This window comes from Alosa sapidissima, chromosome 2 (genome assembly GCF_018492685.1).
Source record: "Alosa sapidissima isolate fAloSap1 chromosome 2, fAloSap1.pri, whole genome shotgun sequence".
NCBI lineage: Eukaryota > Metazoa > Chordata > Actinopteri > Clupeiformes > Clupeidae > Alosa > Alosa sapidissima.
Genome location: NC_055958.1, coordinates 26,536,402 through 26,558,765, shown reverse-complemented (window position 1 = coordinate 26,558,765; position 22,364 = coordinate 26,536,402). Strand labels below are relative to the sequence as shown.

The window sequence follows — 22,364 nt, the reverse complement described above, 5'->3', positions numbered from 1 at the left end:
GAGAGTGAGCCAATAAAGCACGGGAACAGCTCAAGCAGAATAATTGTGTGTCATTTCAGTGAGTGTAAAATAGCCCATTAACCGGCGTAGTGCAGAGTGACAATGTATTCAGACACAGTTCCAGACATTCAGTAGGGGGTGTAAGAGCTAGATTCTGGTCCTTTTTTTCATGGCTAGGACTAAAGCACAATTACTGAAATAAAAGAAAACACAAAGCACACAAAATATTCAATGTGCTGGGATTTGTCATGTTTATTCAAAATTCATGGCAACATTGTTTCATTGTCTCTAACATTTGTTTTTTTATTTCCACTGTTTTTCATAAAAGCAGAGAAATCCTGCCCTCTTAAATACTGTGAACATTTTTGACATCATTGTAAACCATCTGCACTGGCAAAAGTGCATAAAGTGTGTGTGTGTGTGTGAGTGAGAGAGAGGAGGGCATTCAATTGCAGCTTCCCATTGGACAAACTGCTTGGGGGGGGTACTGAATACTGAATCTATCTGTGGAAGAACCTTTCTGTTTCAAATCACAAGCACTAACTGAAGCTTTCACAACAATCCTGTCCTGGCTAACATAAAAAAAAACAGGCAACAGACATTACTGTTCCCTCATTAAATTCATCCTAAAAGCAAACTGCGATTGAGGCACACCATCATTATTATCTGGCATCGCACCCGGGCCTGAAGAAATTGTAGTTTGCCAAATCTATGCATACACCCAATGATCAACTAAAGAGAGATTTTAATTCAACAACTAGAATTGTAATACTTTATTAAATCAGTATCCTCATGCAAACAGACTCTGAATCACATAACTGTTTGGGTAGGAGATATCACTTCCACCATCTCTCTTCTCACCATATGTAGTATTAACCAAGTAGAAGTATGACCAGATATAAGTGCTGTGCAAATCATTTTCAAAATGAGATACACAATCCTATGGAAGTGCTCAATGCACTGACTGCTTGTATAAGAACTGTCTGCATCTCCAGCATACAATTGCAATTCAGCTCATGTCAACTCGATGCATTTAAATCTTATGGCAGGGCTAGCATGACTTAAATACTTATCCCACTAGGACGATCTGTAGTACCTGCACTGGATTTTTAACTAACTAAATAATGCAATTCAGTAGGCTATAGCAAAACAATAGGGCCCCAGTGTAGACTCGGTCAGCAAAAGTTGTTAGGGGACACACTATGAAGTGATTTGCATTTGATTACAATTGGATAGTAGACAAATAACATAATAATGTTATAGTAACTTCACACACATATATCATTGTTACTGATTTTCTAATTTACAGCATCCTGGTGGACCATGTGTGTTTGTATATCATCCTGTAGTGGTCTGTCGAGTGTCAACACACAATCATTTCTATGGCGACTAAGAGGGACACGGCTGATCTAGCAAAGGGGCGGTCAGGCATTCCAGGCCAATCCAGTTTCTACGGTGCGCAGCCAGGGACAAAACTTCTACTGAACGAGTTCACACTTTGATGGACAGGTGAACAGCACAGTGGATTCTGTGGATATCATGACTGCGTCACTTTTGAACACTGACAGCAAAATGATTTAAAAGACGATGCAAAAAAAAAAAAAACTCCTCCACTTTTCGCCAAAAAATAACAGTATATACACATATATAAAAATAAATAAATACAAAGACACTGACGCAAGATAAACTTCTTCCCATAATTCCACACTACACAGCAGCATGCTTCGTATGATAAAAGTGGAATGCTTTCATTCGCTGGCTAATGAAAAAGTGGGCGATACCAACAATAGTGCAATGATTTTTTTTTTTAAATCCCACCGCTATAATCAGGTGCACAAGAATGCAGATAAAGGAGAGCAGATAAAGGAGAAGAGAGCAAAACAAAATTAAACCATAGCAAACAAACAAACAAACAAACAAACAAACTGCATTCACATATCTTTATGAAGAGCTTCCAGTACCAGACGGGCAATGTTGTTCATGTATTCACACGCAAAGGTTATCAGGAGCACTGCTGGGGCCCGAGGGCTCCTGCTCCAGTGCCTATGAGTGTCTGACTGTGGGTGGGTCAGTGGTCTTCGTGGCAGGGCGTGCCCGACAGGTACCCGTTGGTGCCGTGGGCTCCGTTGGTGCCATTCGAGGAGTTGCTGTGGTGCTTGTGGGATGGAGGTGGTGCCGCTTCATCCTCGTCCGAGCTGGACTCGATGTCGCTGCGGTCATCCTTTGACACCTACGGGGAGAAAGGCCACGTCATGTAATCATGTTATCAGAGTGTTTTTGTCTGGTGCATGCTAATTAATCTTATGACTCAAAATGGAAGGATTAGGTGTGGAGCACTTACTAGGCTTATCTTATGTAAGTCACATTCACTTGTTATCATGAAATGTGTATCATTTTTGTCCAACAAGACACCCAATAACCCCTCTATCTACCACTTAGAAGTTTATTTGCATTCTGGTCCACTTACATGTAAAGGATTCCATTTCCCAGCCTTGGAGATGAGCAGGTTAGCATATGGGACAGAGAGAGGCAATGTCAACAGAAGAGCTATTTACACTGGAGCAACACTGTTAATGGTTTAGAAATGGATGCCTGCATATGCCTCCTTCTATCAATTCTGCACGCTCTGGAGTAAAACATAAGGCTTTCAAATGCGTGATGTGCATAAAACATACATCAGGAAGGGGAGAGGAGTAAGAAAGGAGAATAATAAATGGCTTATCCCCCAAAAGTTTAGTTGACTAAGGAAGACAAACTACAAAAAAACTCTCTGTACGCTCACTGTTTTCCAGAGAAAATTCAACCCCAGGCAAAAACACAGACTTACAATGGCATTTGTATTGATTTAAATATGTCAAATGTCTATGACCCTGTAATACCATGCTTAATCCACATCACTATTGTGCCCAGACTCAAATGTTGACATACATGAGACCACAAGCTCCCCAACTCCAGGCAAGAATCCCTGTTCCTCTGATATCTGTGCACTGCCTTGGGTAAACTATTAACAAATGTATTCCATATGTGGCCAAGATGAGAGAACTCGGAGAGATAGAGTTGTAATGGCATGCCATTTAGGAGGAGGAGGTGGGCCTGGGCCTTATCCTTACCTTGCCCCTGGAGATGGCTCTGCAGGCAATCCTCACTATGAGGTAGGACCAGAAGGTATGCAGCGCCTGCAGCAGCAGCAGCAGCAGGTTGAAGAGCCACCAGGATGGGAACGGACCCACAATCTCCCAGCTCTCAAACAGCGTGCTGTTCAGAACCCTGCAGAGGGAGGGCAGCAAAGAGACTCACTCAGTCATGTGGGTGAGGATTGACAAAAAGAATGAGGTATATGTTTTGTGTGTGTGTATGTGTGTGTGTGTGTGTGTGTGTGTGTGTGTTTGTGTGTGTGTATGTGTGTGTGTGTGTGTGGGGATGTCTGCGTACAAGATTTTTATTAAATCCTGCACGAGTGATGGGCAGAAAGAGTTACATTGAGAGAGTGATTTAACAAGCCAAGTGTCCACTAGCATTGTCAGCTTCAGTGAGCTCATCTCAAATCCCCTTCAAGAAATCTGATAGCATTTGTATAACCTCGATGAATCTTCTCCCGCTTACATTATTGAAAAGGCTGAATCCATTCATGGTGCGAGGGAAGATGCCAGAGACCCAGGCGGCTCATCCGTGCTGGCCCTGGACGTGCCGAGTCTGCCATAAAAGCGATACGTGGAGAGACGTGCCGGGCATGGCGTATCTGATTATCCACCCTGCCTCGCCATGATGCTGTGTTCCCCAGTCTGTCCCCCAGACCTAGCTTGCCCAGTGAAGACAGCACTAGCGGCTTTTGGCATTTGCCGAAGCGGGAAGCCGCCCAGGGCGGCATTTTTTTATGACACATGGGGAGCGGCATCGGAATATTTTTTTAGCTTTCATTTGCGCTAATCAGTTTTCTATTGCTCATTTGCACATCAATCGTATGTCAGGAGAGTTCCATTATCAGCATCATAGTTGGCCCCACAAGACTTCCTTTTTAACATTCCATATGTTATCTTAATGCAGAGAAAGTAGATTGGGAACCAAATAGAATGTTCAAGCATTGTTGAAAGGGTCTATAGGCTACTTTGCAGGCACCCGTGAGTTTGAGCATGCACACCATGTTCTCCATCACTACCTGTCAAGAACCTCTCCCGATTTGCAGTGGTCTTAGGATATTGTGATTAAAATACGAGTCTCGCTCCATGACCGTAATCAAACCTGAGACACTTGCGCCAGCGTGTCATTTCAGGGCGAGACGAGAGGAGGAAGGGAATGCTAATTTGAGGAAACGAGTGGAGAGGAGCGCAGCAGAGGAGACGCTTGGATGTCGGGCTAAGTGGTCAGACACAGACACAGACACGCACGCACGCGCACACACAAACACACACACACACACACACACACACACACACACACACACACACACACACACCACCAGCGGAGCAGTCTGGACCGCTGGAAGACGAGCAAGATCTAGGTCAGAACATTAGCGGCTGCTCGGCCCCCAAGCAACAACTCATCTACCCTAGACGGAGGCTTCTCTTCAAGCATGTGGGGTCCAAATGACATGCCCCCTCGACATCACTCTGCTGAGGGGTGTACCTGAGGTTTCGAAGTGTGGAACGCGTACACATACACAGAGTGACATCTCACTTTTTTGCTTTCAGTGAGACATACACCTTGACAGGCCAGTCCTCAGGTGTTCCTTTAGACTTGGTGATGATTTAGTAGGAGGCTCGAAGAGGGATAAACATGAACCATCGAGGACACGAGCTCAGAGGAGGTAAACTCTCGCAGAATCAGATACAGAAACCATGGCAACAGAGACACTGCAATGATACATAGGCTGGCGAGCAAGAGAAAATAAAGAAGTATCAGACAGCAGTGAGACACCTCAGGGTGAGAAAGGGGGGTGGGGAGGGGGAGTGTGTGTGAAATGCAGGAGTGTTCAGCTATAGATGGCGGCCTTCCTCTAACTACAAGGTCTCTCAAAGTCGGGTAAACATCTACACTGTCTCATCATTTGACTGGCATCGTACAAGGCATTGTCATCTGGGACCAATTACCATTTGAATGGGTACAGATGAGCCATGTTATTGAACAACAAGAATCTCTCTAGAACTGCAAGACTGTCCAAGTGTAGAGATACACTGAAAAGATGGAAACACAGTACAATAGCCTCACAGGCACTCAATGCTGGCCAATCAGAAGGCAAGAAAAGATCTGCCACCATTGCAGGCATGTGTTTTTTCATCATCTCACTACAAGAGAAGTCATCACACAGACATTACATGAAGAAACAGCCATTAAAACCGCTTCCATCATTGCTCATCGGTTAGTGCTGCTTTCGTATCTATGGCAACAGGCCCCTTTGACAAGCGGGTGGCGGTCAGAAAGTGGATTTGATTGAGGAGCGGGCGCCAAATACAGTGAGTATTGGTTTTGTGTTTGGGCCAGTGTCAGTACACGATCCGTATCGCCTGCCAGATCCGTTTTATTATACATTCTCGTTCTCTGGATAGGTAATACTGACAATCGCGCAAGCGTAGAACCGATCATGTAGTGTCGTAAACCATCGTAAAAGACGTTGAACTTCTGCGCATGCGCAAGATTATGCGCATGCGCAGAACGGATCTGGCAAGCGGTACGGATCGTGTACTGACAGCCAGCGCGGGAGCTGCGGCAGTGCAGGAGCGAATGAATGCTGCACGCAACTCTCACGTCCTGTGGGTTTCAGCACAGACACCCTGTCGAGCCTGTCGGTGCTGTTAACCGTCTGTCATGGCCAGGCCACAACTCTTGCCCCTGACAGCTTAACTTCCTGCACACTGTACCACAGAGAGGACAGGAGAGGAGAGAGGTGGGGGTGGGGGGGTGAGAGAGACAGAGGCTGTTTCTCAAAGTCGAGGATCCTCGAGGATTCGTGCTTTGTAGAATTGAGCCAAACGACGAGTCAAATCCTTCAAAAACGAGGGAAGGCTTCTTCTTAGCATTCGGAAAACACATAATGTAACATCCTTTAAATAAATAAATAATAATAAGGACCCCACCTTGATTTTGAGAAACAGACAGAGACGGAGAGAGAGACAGAGGGCCAGATGTATGTACATTTGCGAATGTAGCGCTATCAGCGCCATTGGCCAACCCGCAGAAACCGCACGCTGTGATTCTTCAGTTTACGTGGTATTTATCAAACCTGCAGTAATCAGCGCCTTTCTCCACCCCCTACCGCAAGTTGCGAACGTTCACAGCTGAACGGCATACTTCAATCACAAGCACAGTTGAATGAAGTTAACTGATGACAACATTAAAAGGAATCAAACGTTTAGCGATCATGAATTAATACAATAAATGATAAGATGTCAACAAGCAGGAAGATAATGAAGAGCAGTAGTTCTACTCAAATTACTTGTGCACGTAAGCTATGGAAGATTGGTCAAATCTAGCAAGTACAAATACTGTAGGGATACTGTAAGTGGATGACATGAAAGTGAAAGTAAGACATTCGAAAGGCCAACAAAAGTTAAAGGTAGCTTTTGATATAGTACAAAGATGCAGACAAAAAATCTGCGCTTTTACCTCAGTGCGGCCTGTTTGTACATACCTCGCCATGTTTTTACGCGCAACAAAGTATTTTTTGCCAAACATATACGCCTGAAGTGGCCGCAAAAAGTTTAGTACATCTAGCCCAGAGAGAATACAGGGAACTGGGGAACAATGGAAGAAAATGAACAATGAGCCACAGCAGACAGAAACAGTGCAGGAAAATGCTACTGGAGATGAAAAACAAGAAACGTGAAAAAGGAACAAGTGTGTGGGTCTGTGCATAGAGTAAGAGAGTAAAAGACTGAGTGTGAGTGAGTGAGAGAGTGAACGGGAGTACTTGTGTGAGAGAGTGAGAATATGCTCAGGACAGAAGACAGAGCGAGGAGCTGAGAGAGAGTTATGCTTACCAGACAGGGAATATGCCGAGCCTGGAACTCATGAAGACCAAAGCAAACATGACAAATAGCAGGTTGCAGAGCTTCTGACATTTGGCATAATTGGCCATTTTAGCTGCCTGCAAAAGATAAACACAACCTTTCACATTTGCACTGTAACAGCAATTCCAACTGGCAATCACAGCCACATGAAACATTACCAAATTAAATAGCACAATGCATCTGAGGAATCCAATGCATGTGTAAAACATTTGTTATCACACCTTAAGTCATTATGATACGGAAATACCAATGGTAAAAAGTTTTGGAGTTGGTTAAGGAGAAATTTATTTTACTTTTACAAGTTTGCCCAAGTCTTGTGTCTGAGGTGAAAGAGGCGTGTGAGGATGTGCATGTGTGTGTGTGTGTGTCAAAATGTGTGTATACGTGTGCCCACCTCCAGGAGCACGTCTGAGGCATCGTGGAGACACATGACCAGGGTGCCAACCCGCACCATGTTGTTGACATAGGAGAAGGTGATGAGAGCAATGGTGGCCAGGTGGTGCATGAACATGAGCAGGAAGTCCTGAGGAGGAAGTAGAGCAGTGAGCATGTAAACACATGACACATGGAACACACTACTCACTCTCACACTACTGGGGATGGACACATTTTGTCAACAACAGACACAATTTCACACACACAAAATAACACTTAACAACTGTACAGAAACTGGTAAAACAACAGTAAAATACCTAATAACACATAATGTGAAAGATTAATGGCTTGATGTGTAGTATACACTACTTTATTACTTAAGTGGTATCACAAACCTGCACAAGAAAGTAAACCAATAATTATTCAGTACCCCACGAACAAGCAAACACATTTGCACGTATTAACAATAGTCACTACTCAAAGCTCCTCTAGTCTGGCCAATGTACTACTACTACTGGGGATGAACACAGGTGACACGAGAGTGGATGCTCTCCTGTTGCATCATTGGACTGTGGAAGCCCAGCGCAGAGCAGGCAGTATAAGGCTAAGCCGAAAGCAGGAGGATGAGGATGTGGAAGAGGAGGAGGAAGAGGAGGAGGAGGAGGAGGAGGAGGAGGATGAAGAAAACTGGCAATGTGTGAGCTCTGGAATGGAAGCGAGGCAAGAGAGAGCGGAGGGGCAACATACTGGAGCTTTGGCAGGGGGGTGTGGAAGACCTTCCTCAATGCGTGGTGTTTTTGTGCATGACAGAACTGAAAGGAGAGAAGAAAACAAACAAACAAACAGACATAAAATCATGCCAACAGTCATCAAAGACCAATGAGAGCGCACAAGGGCCATTAGATCAAAGTCAAACGATAACAGCAACCACGTGGCAACCATGTGGTTCGCATGGCCAAGGCTGCTCTAGAGAGAAGAGAAAGAGAGAGAAAGAGAAAGAGAGAGAGAGAGAGAGAGAGAGAGAGAGAGATCAAAATTGAAGAGAGAGCAAGAGAGAGAGAGAAAGGTGGAGAGGTGACGACAAAACAGATGCAGATGCTGATGAAGGTACATGCACGCTGTAGGCCTCCGAGCCTCCAAGGGGCAGACTGGAGTCAGAGGTCAGCCTAGATGCGGCGGTGTGCATCTCACCATGGAGAGCACGAGATGCAGTCATGCGCAAAAGAGCAGGCTGAAGAATCGGCTTTCCCTCTCGTTCTAAACTGGGCCTTATAGTCCTTGCAGTTTGGTGCTTGATCATTCAAGACTCGTATCTGTATGTAACCTTTATGTGGTGAGTGAAGCGCATCAAAAGCAAGCACATTGAAAGCTGCATTATAGAAGGAAATCAGAAGATGTCTAGCTAGACAGCGAGGAACCTTTCCCATACTAGACAACTCTCTTGAGGAAAGCACACACATACTGCTCTATATTTGGTTTGCTACACTTCCAAAGCATGACTGACAACTGGGGATGAGTGAGAGTTATATATATATATATATATATATAAAAATCCCTCTTGGACAGGTCAAGGCTGCTAAGTGGCCATCTATGAATTAGCCTGCTTGAAAAAAAAAAAACAATTCACCACAAGATGAGAGTGGACATCAAATTATGGATATTTTACTGCATCAGCGCAATCGCAGCCAAACACACCATTAACCCAAAATGCAAACCAACCCAGCTACAGGGTCCAGGACCTTTTATTTAAATCTTAAGACAACACGCAAGCTTCATCTCCAACAGGGCATCTGCTTGTCCAAATCACATTGATGGTAAGTGCAGGACAGACTCTAACGTGAGCAGAAGTGGAGTGTCGTGGGCGGATGATAAACATCTGTCATTTCATCACATTCTAAAACCCCCACACACATACACCAAACAGGTTACATGAAGATGTGTTGAAACCACCACTACCACCATAAGCATAGCACCCCATCTCTTGCAGAGAAAAACAAGATATCTATCGTTTTCTTTCATTAACTCAATTTGTGCCGACAGGGGTATCACGGCCACCACCACCACTAACCTACGATTGAAACCTCATAATTCCGGAGAATGTCTAAAGGAAACCATGATGCGTGTTGCGCCCTGTTGTTAACCTACCTTTCTCCTGATGTCTGTAAACTGTGAGAAGAGCAGGGACAGGTAGAAGGAGAGCTGCAGAGTATAGTAGTAGTGTAGGTCTACCGTGAGAGCCTGGAATACAAAGGACACAATGCGTAAGAGAACAAATAACACCCACTTCCACTATCAGAAACCTCCAGATATGCCCGGGGACAGCAGGAGCAAATAAGCAATGTCTGGCTCAATACAAAACAAAACAACCAAATCTCAGGCGGTGAACAGCTTGTCTACTGTGAGCAAGTGTAAACATTTAGAATACTCGGTTACAGAGAATCATACACACAGGACCCTGCTTTCATTCAATCTGAAGTAAAAGAAAGCAAAAAGGGTCTCTTTCTGTGCTCACCTGATACGGGTAGTTGTACCAGCACTCTCTAGTGTTCCACAGCCATGGGGCCTGGGGAGACAGAGAACAGGAGCAGGATATCACTGAACAGCTGGAGACGACAGGGTCTCACAACGACTTCCACTAACAGCAATTAGTCACAGGGGGGATTTCGAGGTGCTCGCCAATTCAGAGGAGTCTGGAGAACAGTGAGTAATCAGACGTCTGTGAAGACACTTGTAGTGGGTAGTGTAGTGGTTAAGGAGCTGGGCTAGCGTGCAGTAGCCTGAAAGTTGTCGGTTCAATTCCCGGCTTCCACCAATGTGCCCTTGAGCAAGGCACTTAACCCCAAGTTGCTCCGGGGACAATGTGATCCCTTGTAATATAGCTGACAAATGTAAGTCACTTTGGTCAAGAAGTGTCTGCTAAATGTAATGTAATGTAATGTAACTTGTAGGACTGCACTGTACCTATACCATATTAAAACAAGAAATACAAAAATACCACACCACCTACACAGACCAGAAAATAACACCACCAAAAATAACTGGGTCTAGGGACAAAATGTCAGAAGACAACCCACTGATGGTGAAGAAAGAACATGTCTATTTTTACTGCTGTCAATTCAGATCTATGAACCACTGTGCAAATGCAACCAAAAACTGTCTATTGTGAATGAGGGCTGACTACCTGATATTGTAAGAAGTTGCAGCACTGCTGTAAAAAAAGTATGTGTATGTGCTTTCACTCTACAGAGACTACACACCCTGAAATGACAAACTGGAGCACTACTGTAATGTGTGTGTGTGTGTGTGTGTGTGAGGTCTGTTTAGCCATCACTGAGACTGAAAACTACATAAAAAAAATCACCTAATGAGCTGCCACCTCATCTAGCTCCGGGGCCTAGAACACAGTACTGGCTGCTCTGTGTGAGTCTCCTTGAACTACCTGCTCTAGCTTCTCATGGCCTAAATCAGAGACACAGATAGAGAGAACAGAGACCAGGCTGCTCTTCAACCACACAACAGTCGTGTATGCCATTCATGATGACGGATCACTGATGTTCAATAGAGAACACTTACAGGGAGGCTACACGAGGTAGCCTACATACATGCACCTGAAGCGGTCTGTTTGCCAAGCATATTCGGCAACAGTTGGCTTCCACTATAATCAATTAAATTAGCTACACCAGAAGCGATACCACCGTGCCTACATCCAACAAAATTAGACCAGCGTTCTAAAACTAATTTTACACTCCGCGAACGTAGTGCTTCAATTGCACACCCAAGGTAGCCTAGCTAATACCCTGAGAATGTAAGCTGGTAGCAACAACACGTTGAGTATATTAAATAGTAGACACTATCCCTGAGTGGGTATGAGTATCCTTAAATTGAACAGACCCTAACAAACAGATCAACGCCCATTAAAGGGAGATCCTAAATGGAGGCAGTAACTAATGATGTTCTACACAGGACTGACACTGCTTCTGCACTCCTCCATGCAGGGCAGGGCAGGACCGTGCCAGTGTGAGGCATGGCAAGGAACCTCGTACCAACGCTGTGCAGAGCCCCCCCCCCCCCCAGAGCTGGCACTGACAGCTACCCGCTGAACTCATTCGCAAAAGTGCTTCGTCATGCAAGATGCTTCCAATGAAGGAGCCAGGCCCCCTCAACGTCTCCCATGATTACGGCTCTCTGGCCCCAGTCAATCTCGCCATGGACAAATATCACTTCACCATAACCATATTTCACACAGGACAGGACTATTTCTACCAGCCCCACTGGATTAAACAAATACAGCACTGTGCACATATGTGGCTGACATTTCTCAATGCAATCTTAGTTCAATAAATGGACACAGCCCTGGCAAGAGAGCTAGGGTGACATTACACTGTTATGACAACACAGAAATACCACAGACGATAAGCAAAAGCATTAGATAAATATCACAGACTCTGTTTCACCATATCTTAGTTATTTTAAAGTAAAGGAATTAGACATGCACTCTATGGTATGTCAACACAAAGACTTTCAAACTGAACACAAAAAATATGCACAAAAATATGGAAGGCGGATTATGGACACACTGAAGAAGTTAAATATATGCATGTTCTATGCTTCAGAACAGCCTGTAAGAAGCTCATTACATACAGTATTAGCCTTTTTAGGCTTACCTTTTTAAGAAAGCGGACTCCATAGGTGAATATGTAGAGGTAAAATGTGAATCTCCACCTGAGGACAAACAGAGATAGCTGTCAGATCAATCATTTCTGGTTACCAGAGTGCATACTCCCTCTCGTGGCATAAAACTATCATTTTGGAAATAGCACACTCAGAAAGTATCTCCCGGGTGCTGCACGGTGGCAACCAGCAGCACATTTTGTTTGTCTCCTAAAAGTCTCCTAAATAAACAAACAAAAATATATACATGATAGATTCCAATATATACTAACTAATAATGATTTTTTTCATTTATATATAGATATTTTATAGATCAGTGGCGCCATCCAAATGAAATGAGCATGATGTCACTGGTGGTGTTTTCCATGACCGTGTGATTTCAGTCGGTGATTCAGTGTTAGGATGTCACAGTGCACAAAATCAGTAATGTAACTCCCACTCCTCTGTTCTGTGCTACAGTGCAGCAGTTCTGCTCGGCTCTGCTCTCTCTCTGTCTCGGCTGAGAAACCTGAGAAAAGGCCACGACACACAGGCCCTCAGTGCACTTCAATCCTCTGAGTCACGCAGTTCAGCTGTGTGTTTGCGGAGGAGCAACGGACCCAAAAGCCTCAGATCTTCCATCCACATGCAGGCGTCTACTCTTAACCTACTGGGCACTTTTGAAAAAACAACACCAGGACGAAGACATTACTCAGCCAGAATCTAGTTGCCAATGTTCTCGTTTGAAAAGGCCACTGAATGGAAGAGTACAAAGCTGACGTATTGTGTTACAGTGCGCTATAAAAGGATGTTTCAGAAAATAGAAAAGCATTGGCAAAAACATGGCTTTTATCTGGGAACAATTCGTGGTCAAAGCTGCTTCAGTTCTTTTGTCTCTTGATTTAATATGCTGATTAGTTGACCACCTGTGTGTGTGTGTGTGTGTGTGTGTGTATGTGTAGTGGCCAGTGCTACGGCTATAGCTTGAGGTGCCCTCTGTCTTGCTGGCCGGCTGGATGAGTCACAAAGGGTCCAGATGCCACCGCATCAGTGCCTGTCACACAGCAGGGGCTCTGCCAACTCCTGCCCTGGGAATTACATAACTCCCCAGAGACCCGCGCACACACACACACACACACCAACCTCACTGCCCCCTCACCCACACAAGCACACACATACACTACATAGATAGATAGATAGATACTTTATTGATCCCCAGGGGAAATTCAAGAAAAACACAACAAGCACACAAGCACACACTATACTACACACAACACACACACACATACACTACATACCACACAAGCACACACATACACCTCATACAACACACACACACCCTAACTGGACGAACAACGTTTTCCCTCTAATCATGGCAGTATACTGTATGGAGCCCACCGTACAGTGTGTGACTCCCAGCTGGCTTGAACGGAGATGAGACCCGTGTGCCAGCCAGACCCCTGCTCCTGCCCCGACACATTACACACCTCAGCCCTAACACACCGCAGACGCCCTGATCACACACACACACACACACACACACACACACACACACACACACACACACACACACACACACACACACACCCTGCACCTACCCACCGGACGCTTCACACCAGACTCAGAGTGTGATTGGAAAGGGTCCCCCCCCATAACCATTTCTAACCATTTCCCAGCCTCGTGTCACAGACACACAATGAACAAAGCGAAGAGGAAGAGACTTCAGTCACCGCTTGGTTGACGTACAGGTGAGGTGAAGGGGAGGAGTGGCGACAGCCTGATCAAACAGGATGCCGCATGGTTCCGTTTACTCTGCGGTGGTGATATCACACACACACACACGATAGAGATAGAGAGATAGATAGATAGATAGATAGATAGATAGATAGATAGATAGAGAGAGAGAGAGAGAGAGAGAGAGAGAGAGAGAGAGAGAGAGAGAGAGAGAGAGAGAGAGAGAGAGAGAGAGAGAGAGAGAGAGAGAGAGAGACATGCCCGAACCTTCACCTCTAGCTTTCACTAAAGCTCACAACCGGCGCTATTATGTAAAAAAAGCAGACTTATTTGTCCTCCCGCCAAAGGCTTAGCTTTCTCAGTGATCCTGTGTCTCAGATAGGTCCACAACAGCTTTGGAGGGGACCATTTGTCATGTCGGGCTAAATCGATTCTGACCTTTCGTAAAACAGACCAGTCGAAGGGAGGAGTGAGAGTCTGGACAGTCTGCTGCCCAGGTGCTGCACAGATAATGTCACCGTCTTGTCTGTGCCACTGTAAGGCAACAAACGCTGCCAATATCCTCACCCGGTGCTAGATTGGGTTAGTTGCTGTGCAACCGGTGAGCCAAGGGGCTGTCTGGGAGAGTTGTGAGGGTTTGGCGGCCTTTCAGAACAGAACTATTAATACAATCACCATAACTCCCAACGCCCATTACACTGACTGCAAAATTTGTTTGCAAACAGGCATGGCTTGTGCTGAGCGGCCAATCCCCAGGTCCTTAAACTGTTTTCCGCTTAAGACGACCTCAGCAATTTATGAAAGGACTGCTTGAGTCGGTCAGACAGGGGTGTGGGAAAACTGAGTTTGAGGACTCGAGGGTGATCAAAGGAGCCAGAGAGGCTAGGGGAAATGAATCGGCAATAGAGCTTTAATTAGAGTCCAATAACGAACACGAAGCAGGTGAAAAAGGGGAGAGAGAGACAGCCATGAATAAATCACCAGCTGCTGCTCCTTCGCTGAGGTGAATCACTGCAGCAGAGCAGGAGACGAGCGAGCGATCAAGTGAGAGGGAGAGAGATAGAGAGAGGGTGAGAGAGAGAGAGAGAGAGAGAGAAGTCAGCCAATACTGCAAGCAACACCAGCCGTGCACGCTGTGGAATGCAAACGTTTCTATGGTGTTTCTATGGTGACTCAAAATATTACTTATGTTAGGTGGGTGGTCAGAGAAATCCATTCTTCCCCTGCATGTTCTGTGTATTCAGTTAGCCAGCGCTGCAGCAACACAGTGGAGACCAACTTAGAGAAGAGGTTTCTTAGTGGAAGACACTGAACTGCATTTCTTCATTTTTTTGTTTGTCACACCAATATCAGCTGTGCATGCACTATTCTATCATGTGCAGTGTCAAGCTGAACATGCAGTGGCATCATTTACACTCTTCTTGCCACTCACTTCAAAGTTCTTATGTAAACTTTTTGCCCTGGAAAAATCATTTTAATACCATAGCATTCTGATAGGACTTTTTGGATGTACAAGGAGTTTGCAGACATCCCAGATTTCCACAAAGCAAAAAAAATGTGCCCTTGACACTTCAAAGCACAAGTGGATTTATATTCAGCGTTCTTCAGGGAGGTTTTTCTGACTAAAAATAAGACAGCAAAGAGTGGAGGAACAGGGGTAAGATCACTGCAGACTCGCAGACAAACCTTGCCTGACACAGGGGAATAGAGCTGGCAGACAACCCGGATAAAATAGGTTGGGAAATAAGTGGCTCTGGTCACCATCTCATAGCCCCCGCCGATCCTCAACAAAAAAGGTCTGGCTCCACTACCTCTGTTGATTTCGTGAAACGAGGAAAACCCACGAGTCCTAACTACTTTCCCCCAAAAATCAAATAAATAAATACAAAGAGACAGAAACTCTCTGGTCGCCGGCGTCATCCTCATCCCATCCGACACATGCAGCTGTGAGGCCGAACGCATTCATTACGGGGGATTACCGGCGAGGGCCGCACAGCGGGGCTTATTCGGGGAGATTGGCGCGAGCTGGTGGGACCTGGGGACCGAGCAGTGTCATAGACGTCCCATTGTTCCGCTGTAATCTGTCAAACTGCACACGGAACCGACGGCATCTGATTCGCCGCGACACATGGGGCTATTTTGGGGAGATTTGGGCTGCAGACTTTCTCTCAGAGTGACACTGGCGGTGGAATTTGGCCAATGGTTTGGAGCCTGGCTGGCACTCTGGAGAAGTTAATGAGAAGTTTATAAAAGTCATACTGTATGTGCAGAGGCACGTAGTGAGTGACAGACTGCAGCCCTGTGCTGTTTATGGTCTTCGCATTTCTCTGGATTTTTTCAGGCTAAATCTGACCTTTATATGGTGGCACACTGTCAGAGACCGCACACTGCAGAAATGACTTGTCCAGTGGCTAGAAAAACAAGCTTCCTTTGTATTTCTGACTTTGTGACTTCCAGACTACACAACAGTGCAACCAAAACAGCCTGAACGAAAATAAATGTGGGCATGAAACCACTGAACCAATAAATCAAGCCGAAAAATGGGAACGCCACCGTCATTGTCTGAGAAGTGCATTCTTCCTGAAAAGCCTCACATCCTCTAGGATTGCGCGACATCATCTACAGAACCAGTTGGTACAGTGACTAATCCCCAGACTAACTCGGTCAGTCTCCCCACTGGGGATGGAAGCTGGAGGCCTTCCAGGCAGCCTCCTCAAACCACCGCTGCCCACTCCCGCTCCATGGAATGTTGACGGCTAAGCTGCAGAGACAAGGTTTTTTTCTTTCTTATTTTCCCGTTTGTGTTTAAGCTTACATGTATGTAAGCCATCAACAGTCACTGTGTAAAACACACACACACTCTCCTGCAAAGGCTAAACTTGTAGGATGCCAAATGACTTGGTGATACATATGCAATGACTTGACACTAATGTAAATTCGGATCGGTCTCAACTACTGCCATGATAAAGCATGAAAGTAATCTTTGAAAAACACACATGCACATTTGAGTCATTGAAAAAAGTGTCTATATTTCCAAATTTCACTCTGGACTATTTCACCTTGAACTGTTTTGGTAAGACCACTATCCTTATATTGCTCCCTCTCCTGAGCCAAAAAGTCCAAGTGCAGCCTGCACTGGAGGATCTGCCTCTCTGAATGCTCCAGTGCCTGCCTCTCTGATGCCCAGTCTGGGAGGATGAGAGATGGGCAAGGGTCCACACCACTGCTCCCTCAGTCACCAGCCACAGGGGATGATACACTGTGTCCATTTGTTATTAGAGCTGGGAATCATTAGTGGGCTGGTGACTTTACTTTTCAATACTTCAGGCTAATCTGATTGTGTAGTCATGGGCCAGGCTTACTTTTCCGGTAAGATAATACCGCAATTCATTAATCTTTTGCCCTGCAAGACCCTGACAGCATTTCCCTCTTTGTAAGTCTAAGGTTGTTTTACACCTTTGGGAAACTGTAAAAGCAATGCATTGTATTGCCCTAGTGAACATCCAGATGTATTTAAGATATTTATAATTAAATAATAAAAGTCGATACTTGTCATTTGACACTTGCCAAAATACTAGATGCTGAACTGTATCGATTGTTTCCCCTTCAGCCCTTCTTGATATGCAGAAATAAATGGAGCTTCCAAATCGACAAAGCTCGTTCTTAGGTCCAATTGATATGCATGCTCAATCAAACTTAGCAAACGGGAACGGCATAGGCTCTTAACCAAATACGTCCCCTAAGCATCAGTCACCTCAAATCGCAACAGAATCCATCATGTGGGCTGATGTGTATGCATGAGGAGGGGTGGGGTGGGATGGGGCTTTCTGCTAGGGGAGGTCATGTGTAAGTAAGAAGAGGCTCCCTCACATGCTCTCGCAGAAGCGGGCCAGGGTGCTGGGCTTCTCCTGGTTGCGCCGCTGCCGGAACCAGCGCTGAATGGTCTGCACGTTCCAGTCCAGCTGCTTAGACAGCCCTTCTAACCTCTTCTCATCTGGGTGCTGGAGGAGTGGGGAGTGGGGGGGGGGGGGGGAGTGTAAAAACAAAAGAAGACAAGACAAAAATATCATTCAAAGCCTTTTTTTCAGAAATGAGGTCAAAATTTACAGAATAAAATAGCCACATTAACCCCACTTATACATGTCTTAGGGCACTATGTCTCAGTGGGATTAACGTTTATTCTGTCATTTTTAATGTGTTTACAGGGCTCTAGTGTAAGTGAGAGTGCACCACGACCCCGTGACATGATGCTCAGGTCAGAATAGAAGCCCCTCAAACGGAGACCAAGGTGAGAGCAACAGGGCCAGCGCAGCCTCCTTCAGTCGAGGAGGTGAGTGTCTTCAAGGCCGCGGCTCCTACCTCCTCCTGCCTGCTGCTGCTGCTGGGTGCTGTCTCCGCCATGCTCAACATTTGTCAAGGAAACTTGGTTCTGAGCGGGGTCCAAAAATAGCCGCGGTTGTGCGTCAGCAGACGAAGGCACAGATAAAAGGGAGGAGATCCAGCCGTCCCTGTTTTTCTTGGGTCCCACTGTTCACTGTTCAGTCATTCACACAGTTCTCATTAACTGTGTGTGTGTGTGTGTGTGTGTGGGGTGTGAGGGGGGGAACTGGTCTTGCGTGAATGTTGTGAGAAATTTAAGGCCTTGTTTTTGAAACTGACATTTTTCACATCTCTGTGGCTAGACACCTTACCTTGGTGATGGCAGTGAAGACCTTCTCCAGGATGGCATTGGGCTGAGCCTTCTGTGGTCCGTTGGCTTGGATTTTCATACCCAGGGCACATGGTCTCGCAATAAACCTACAGTAAGAAATGGATAGATTCATCACTAGGCCCACACAGAAAACCTTCTAAATTTGTCCTTTCACAGTGGCTTGGGAGAGTGTAATTTCCAGGAAAGAAAATGTGCCACTCATTCTTGAGAACTAACAGTTTTTTGTTATCTCTCTTTCCATCCTGTCAGTATCTCTTCACTGAGGGGGGAGAACTTAACCACATTATCTAGATCGAGACACAATACAGATGAGATGTTGCTCTGCATCTTTATCAAAACGATGGCTCGAAGACAGATACGATAAACATCTCTGGGTCTGAGGCCAAATGAATGCCTCAGCATTGTCCTACCCTAGCAGAGATGACACAAGCTGAAGTCCTTATCTCTGGATGATAAAACACACTGGGCTTGACATTCACAGTACAACTTAAACACGACCAAAAAAATAAAAAAAATTATCAGAAAAGCGGTCATCTCTGGGCATTGCACCACAACATACAGTATGCTGGTTATTTGACTCTGTACACTGGGTCTCTGAATACTGTGCAAACAAATAGGAGTTTCATTATCACATCATTTCTGTGTAGAATCAGATCCTCACACCCTTGTGTATCATACTGATGCTCATGTAGAAAACATTATATCAAGAGCGTCACTGGCAATGAAGCCTGAAATAAATCTCTCTGTATCTTGCCTTCATCTCAACTCTTAACTTCTGAACCACAGCAGGAGACGGCAACAGGAGACTACTGCTGCTGCTCCCGCTACTGCAGCACCGCTACAGAACATGTGTACTGTGGGAGAAACCAGCGGAATGGACAACAAGAACACGCGCCTCTGCAGTGCCGGCATTCCACGCACAAAACAAGCCGCTCGAGTGCTTTCACACCGCCACAGACACATTGGTACATAGGGAGAGTGATACAGTAGCAGTGGAATTCACAAACTATCCTACAAATCAGGTGGGTATGCCATCTGTGTGCTACATCCTGCAGCCTTAGATGACTTGAGAGAGAGAGAGAGAGAGAGAGAGAGAGAGAGAAAGAAAGAAAGAAAGAAAGAAAGAAAGAAAGAAAGAAAGAAAGAGAGAGAGAGTTTTATCAGCCCGAACAAAAAGATCTGTTTCATCCTTCACTAGGTTTCATACTATGTCCCAATGCAGTTCAACTTTGAAGCACATTCTGAAATAGTTGAAATGAAGGGCTTGAGTCTTGCTGCGTTTTTATCATGATGCTACCCATGAAGTTCCAATGTCCCTATTATATCCAACTTTAGGATCTAACTACTATGTCCAAATATCCACAGGTCTTCTGTCTTGGTGTATATTGGTAGCCTGGCGGGCCATCCTGTATCATTGAAATGTATAGTCTGGAATCGAACCATTCACCTCGCTTAATTCAAGGGGCGGGCAGAGAATTGTCTTTCAAACTGCCTAGGCATGCAATAGGCCAGCGCTACGACCATACCCGTATCCGGTCGGCAAAACGGCAAATACATCCTTCTTTGAAAGGAATAACTTAAGTGCATTGTGTTGCTCAATTTTCAAAGAAAAGCACAAGTCCAACTCCTCCAAAGTTGACGCCAACGCCGATTCAAACAACCGCTTTTCATTCGCCATAGCCACCTTCCTTGTTCACCGTCGCAGGACTGTCGTTATCAAGCCTTAGGACTCTCTAACAAAATAGAGCGCTGTGATTGGATGACGTCCACGGCGTCAGCCAATAGAAATCCCTATGGTTTGATACTAGACGTACAGGCTGAGCAAATTAATTTGCCGCCGCTAGGGTGCGTCTAGATTTCTAGGCTAGTATATTGGCCTAAATTGGGGAAAAATTATGACAAATTTTGCATGATGAATGTTTTAACATGTCATGCTTCGACCACTCATTTCAACAAACATTCTCAGGGCCACTAGTACTGCACTGAATAGGCCTATTAATTACCCTGATATACTGTACCAATGTGCATGATTGTCCTTCCACACCCAGAGGCAATGAGGATAAACTACAGGAAGATCAATAGAAGACTAACTCAATTCAGCTTAGGCTGTTAACATGAAGTGGTTCCAGCAGAAAATATTCTTATTATCCTACAACTGCACCCCCCCCCCCCCACCCCCACCCCCACACACACACACACACACCAATCCCCCGGCCTGGGGCATTACACAAGCCCTCCATTCCAGCTAGGCCTCCTCTAAGATGCAGCCAGGGTTCTTGCTCCGGCACAGTGGTCCCAGTAATTGAAAGATCTGTGCTCAGAACACAAAGTCTGTGTTTGGTCATGCTGTAGATTCAAATCATTAGAACAAGATATATATATATATATATATATATTGCTAAGTTTTCACTGAGTAAAAGCTGTCCCAGGGGATCAAACCAGACTGCTCCTGTGCAGTTACTGTTAAGGAACTAATATGACATGTGGCTGTGCCTATTTTGATAACCTATACAAAGCAATGCATTTTCATGACAAGAGCGTTGGCTCCTGGTGTTTTGATGTTCTATTTATTCCTGTTCACTGCAATATCATGATGAAGAATCCAGGGTTTTGCACAAGGTCAGTTCTCAGAGTAGCCCGCTATAACAAGAGTTACAGTAGCCTATAGGCATTTTGTAAGAGGGTTAACAATTTGCAAGTGTAGTGGCTTGCATATCTCAAAGTCTAAATAGTTTCAGACTTATCTGTAGCCCAAACGCTAGAACAACAAATAGGAGTAGCCTACACTTTGTCTTGTTATCTTTAGTTCTTCATTGGTTGATCTAAAAACGTGTATATTACAATTCAAGGGACAATTAGTGAAAAAGATAAGGCAAGATAAGCTGGAGTTTTCCGCCTCTTTATGGTAACGGCTGTAACATCCAAGAGGCCAACTAACTTATGAATTCTATCCATCACATTTATAACGTTAATAACATACTGTAAACAAGGCAAGCATTGGGAAACAATCGTTTGAATTTCAAGCTGATGAATTGTCGATGAGGAAAATGGCTCCTAATAAAATTTATTTCTGACACTCTTCCCATAACGCGAGGTGAGATGTTCGTCCAGGAAATCCTCAACGTTAATCGATTGCAGCGAAGATGAACGGGATGTTGAATGAGATACACTTCTAGACTTGACATTCGAATTACTTCATCACAGGGACGACAGGTTTCATACACATACCTTTCAAATACCAGCCGGATCATGAAGATGCAGAATGCTAAAGGGCATGCCAGATACAGGTCCTCAGCTTGCGGGAAGGTTAACTCGTCTGTGTTTTTTAAGTCAGCCCAGGTTACATTATGAGGGAGCCAAAATCTTTCGTTCCAAAACCATACCAAAATACCAGCCATGGTGTTCGACCTGTTTTAACAAGTTACACAAGGTGCTATTGACAGCCGATGCTGGGCTGTAGCCTTTCCTGCTCCGAAGGCAGATCTTTGCAGCTTTCAGTGTGATGATGGAATCAGTTTATGCACCGCCCGTTTATTTGGTCGCTCTCGCGTTTTCCAATGTAAGGAAGTAGCCTACTTCGCTTTTCAGCTTATGATTGGTCTGGGTAGGTGTCATTCATATAACAGCCATTTAAAGGCCTACACAGATACATAGTGTCAAATTAGTCATTGTAACACTTTTGGCAGCCACAGTGATGCTGATGAGCAGGTCGAAATGGAACGGTATTCTTGTTGCCTATTGATGTAGATGACCCGTACTTCGATGTTGGATGATTATGCTCCCTAGGCTACGCGTTATCTTTGTAGCCTACTGTAGTCATGACTCTAGAATAGAGAATATGTCAAGATATTGTGTGAAAAGAAGGCTTTGGTATTGCAGTGTTTGCAGAA

General features: G+C 45.0%; 1 protein-coding gene across 1 annotated transcript; it reads right to left on the bottom strand.

Moving 5' to 3' along the window:
* Nucleotides 1–227: 227 nt before the first annotated feature.
* Nucleotides 228–21,991, bottom strand: cers6 (ceramide synthase 6). Its single transcript, XM_042084223.1, has 11 exons — nucleotides 21,703–21,991; nucleotides 18,455–18,560; nucleotides 17,634–17,764; nucleotides 12,044–12,101; nucleotides 9,892–9,942; nucleotides 9,525–9,617; nucleotides 7,399–7,527; nucleotides 6,975–7,081; nucleotides 3,111–3,267; nucleotides 2,468–2,491; nucleotides 228–2,230 (listed from the first exon to the last, which is right to left on the bottom strand). Exons 1-11 carry the CDS (start codon nucleotides 21,870–21,872, stop codon nucleotides 2,069–2,071), a joined length of 1,188 nt encoding a protein of 395 aa, XP_041940157.1. The 5' UTR covers nucleotides 21,873–21,991; the 3' UTR covers nucleotides 228–2,068.
* Between the last annotated feature and the right edge of the window lie 373 nt (nucleotides 21,992–22,364).

Excerpts from the sequence above, each read along its gene's own strand:
- cers6 (XM_042084223.1), bottom strand. The coding sequence starts at position 21,872 with ATGGCTGGTATTTTGGTATGGTTTTGGAACGAAAGATTTTGGCTCCCT. Across the intron at positions 18,561-21,702 it reads ATCCGGCTGGTATTTGAAAG|GTTTATTGCGAGACCATGTG; the intron begins GTATGTGTATGA and ends TTCTTACTGTAG. Across the intron at positions 7,528-9,524 it reads TTACAGACATCAGGAGAAAG|GACTTCCTGCTCATGTTCAT; the intron begins GTAGGTTAACAA and ends CTTCCTCCTCAG.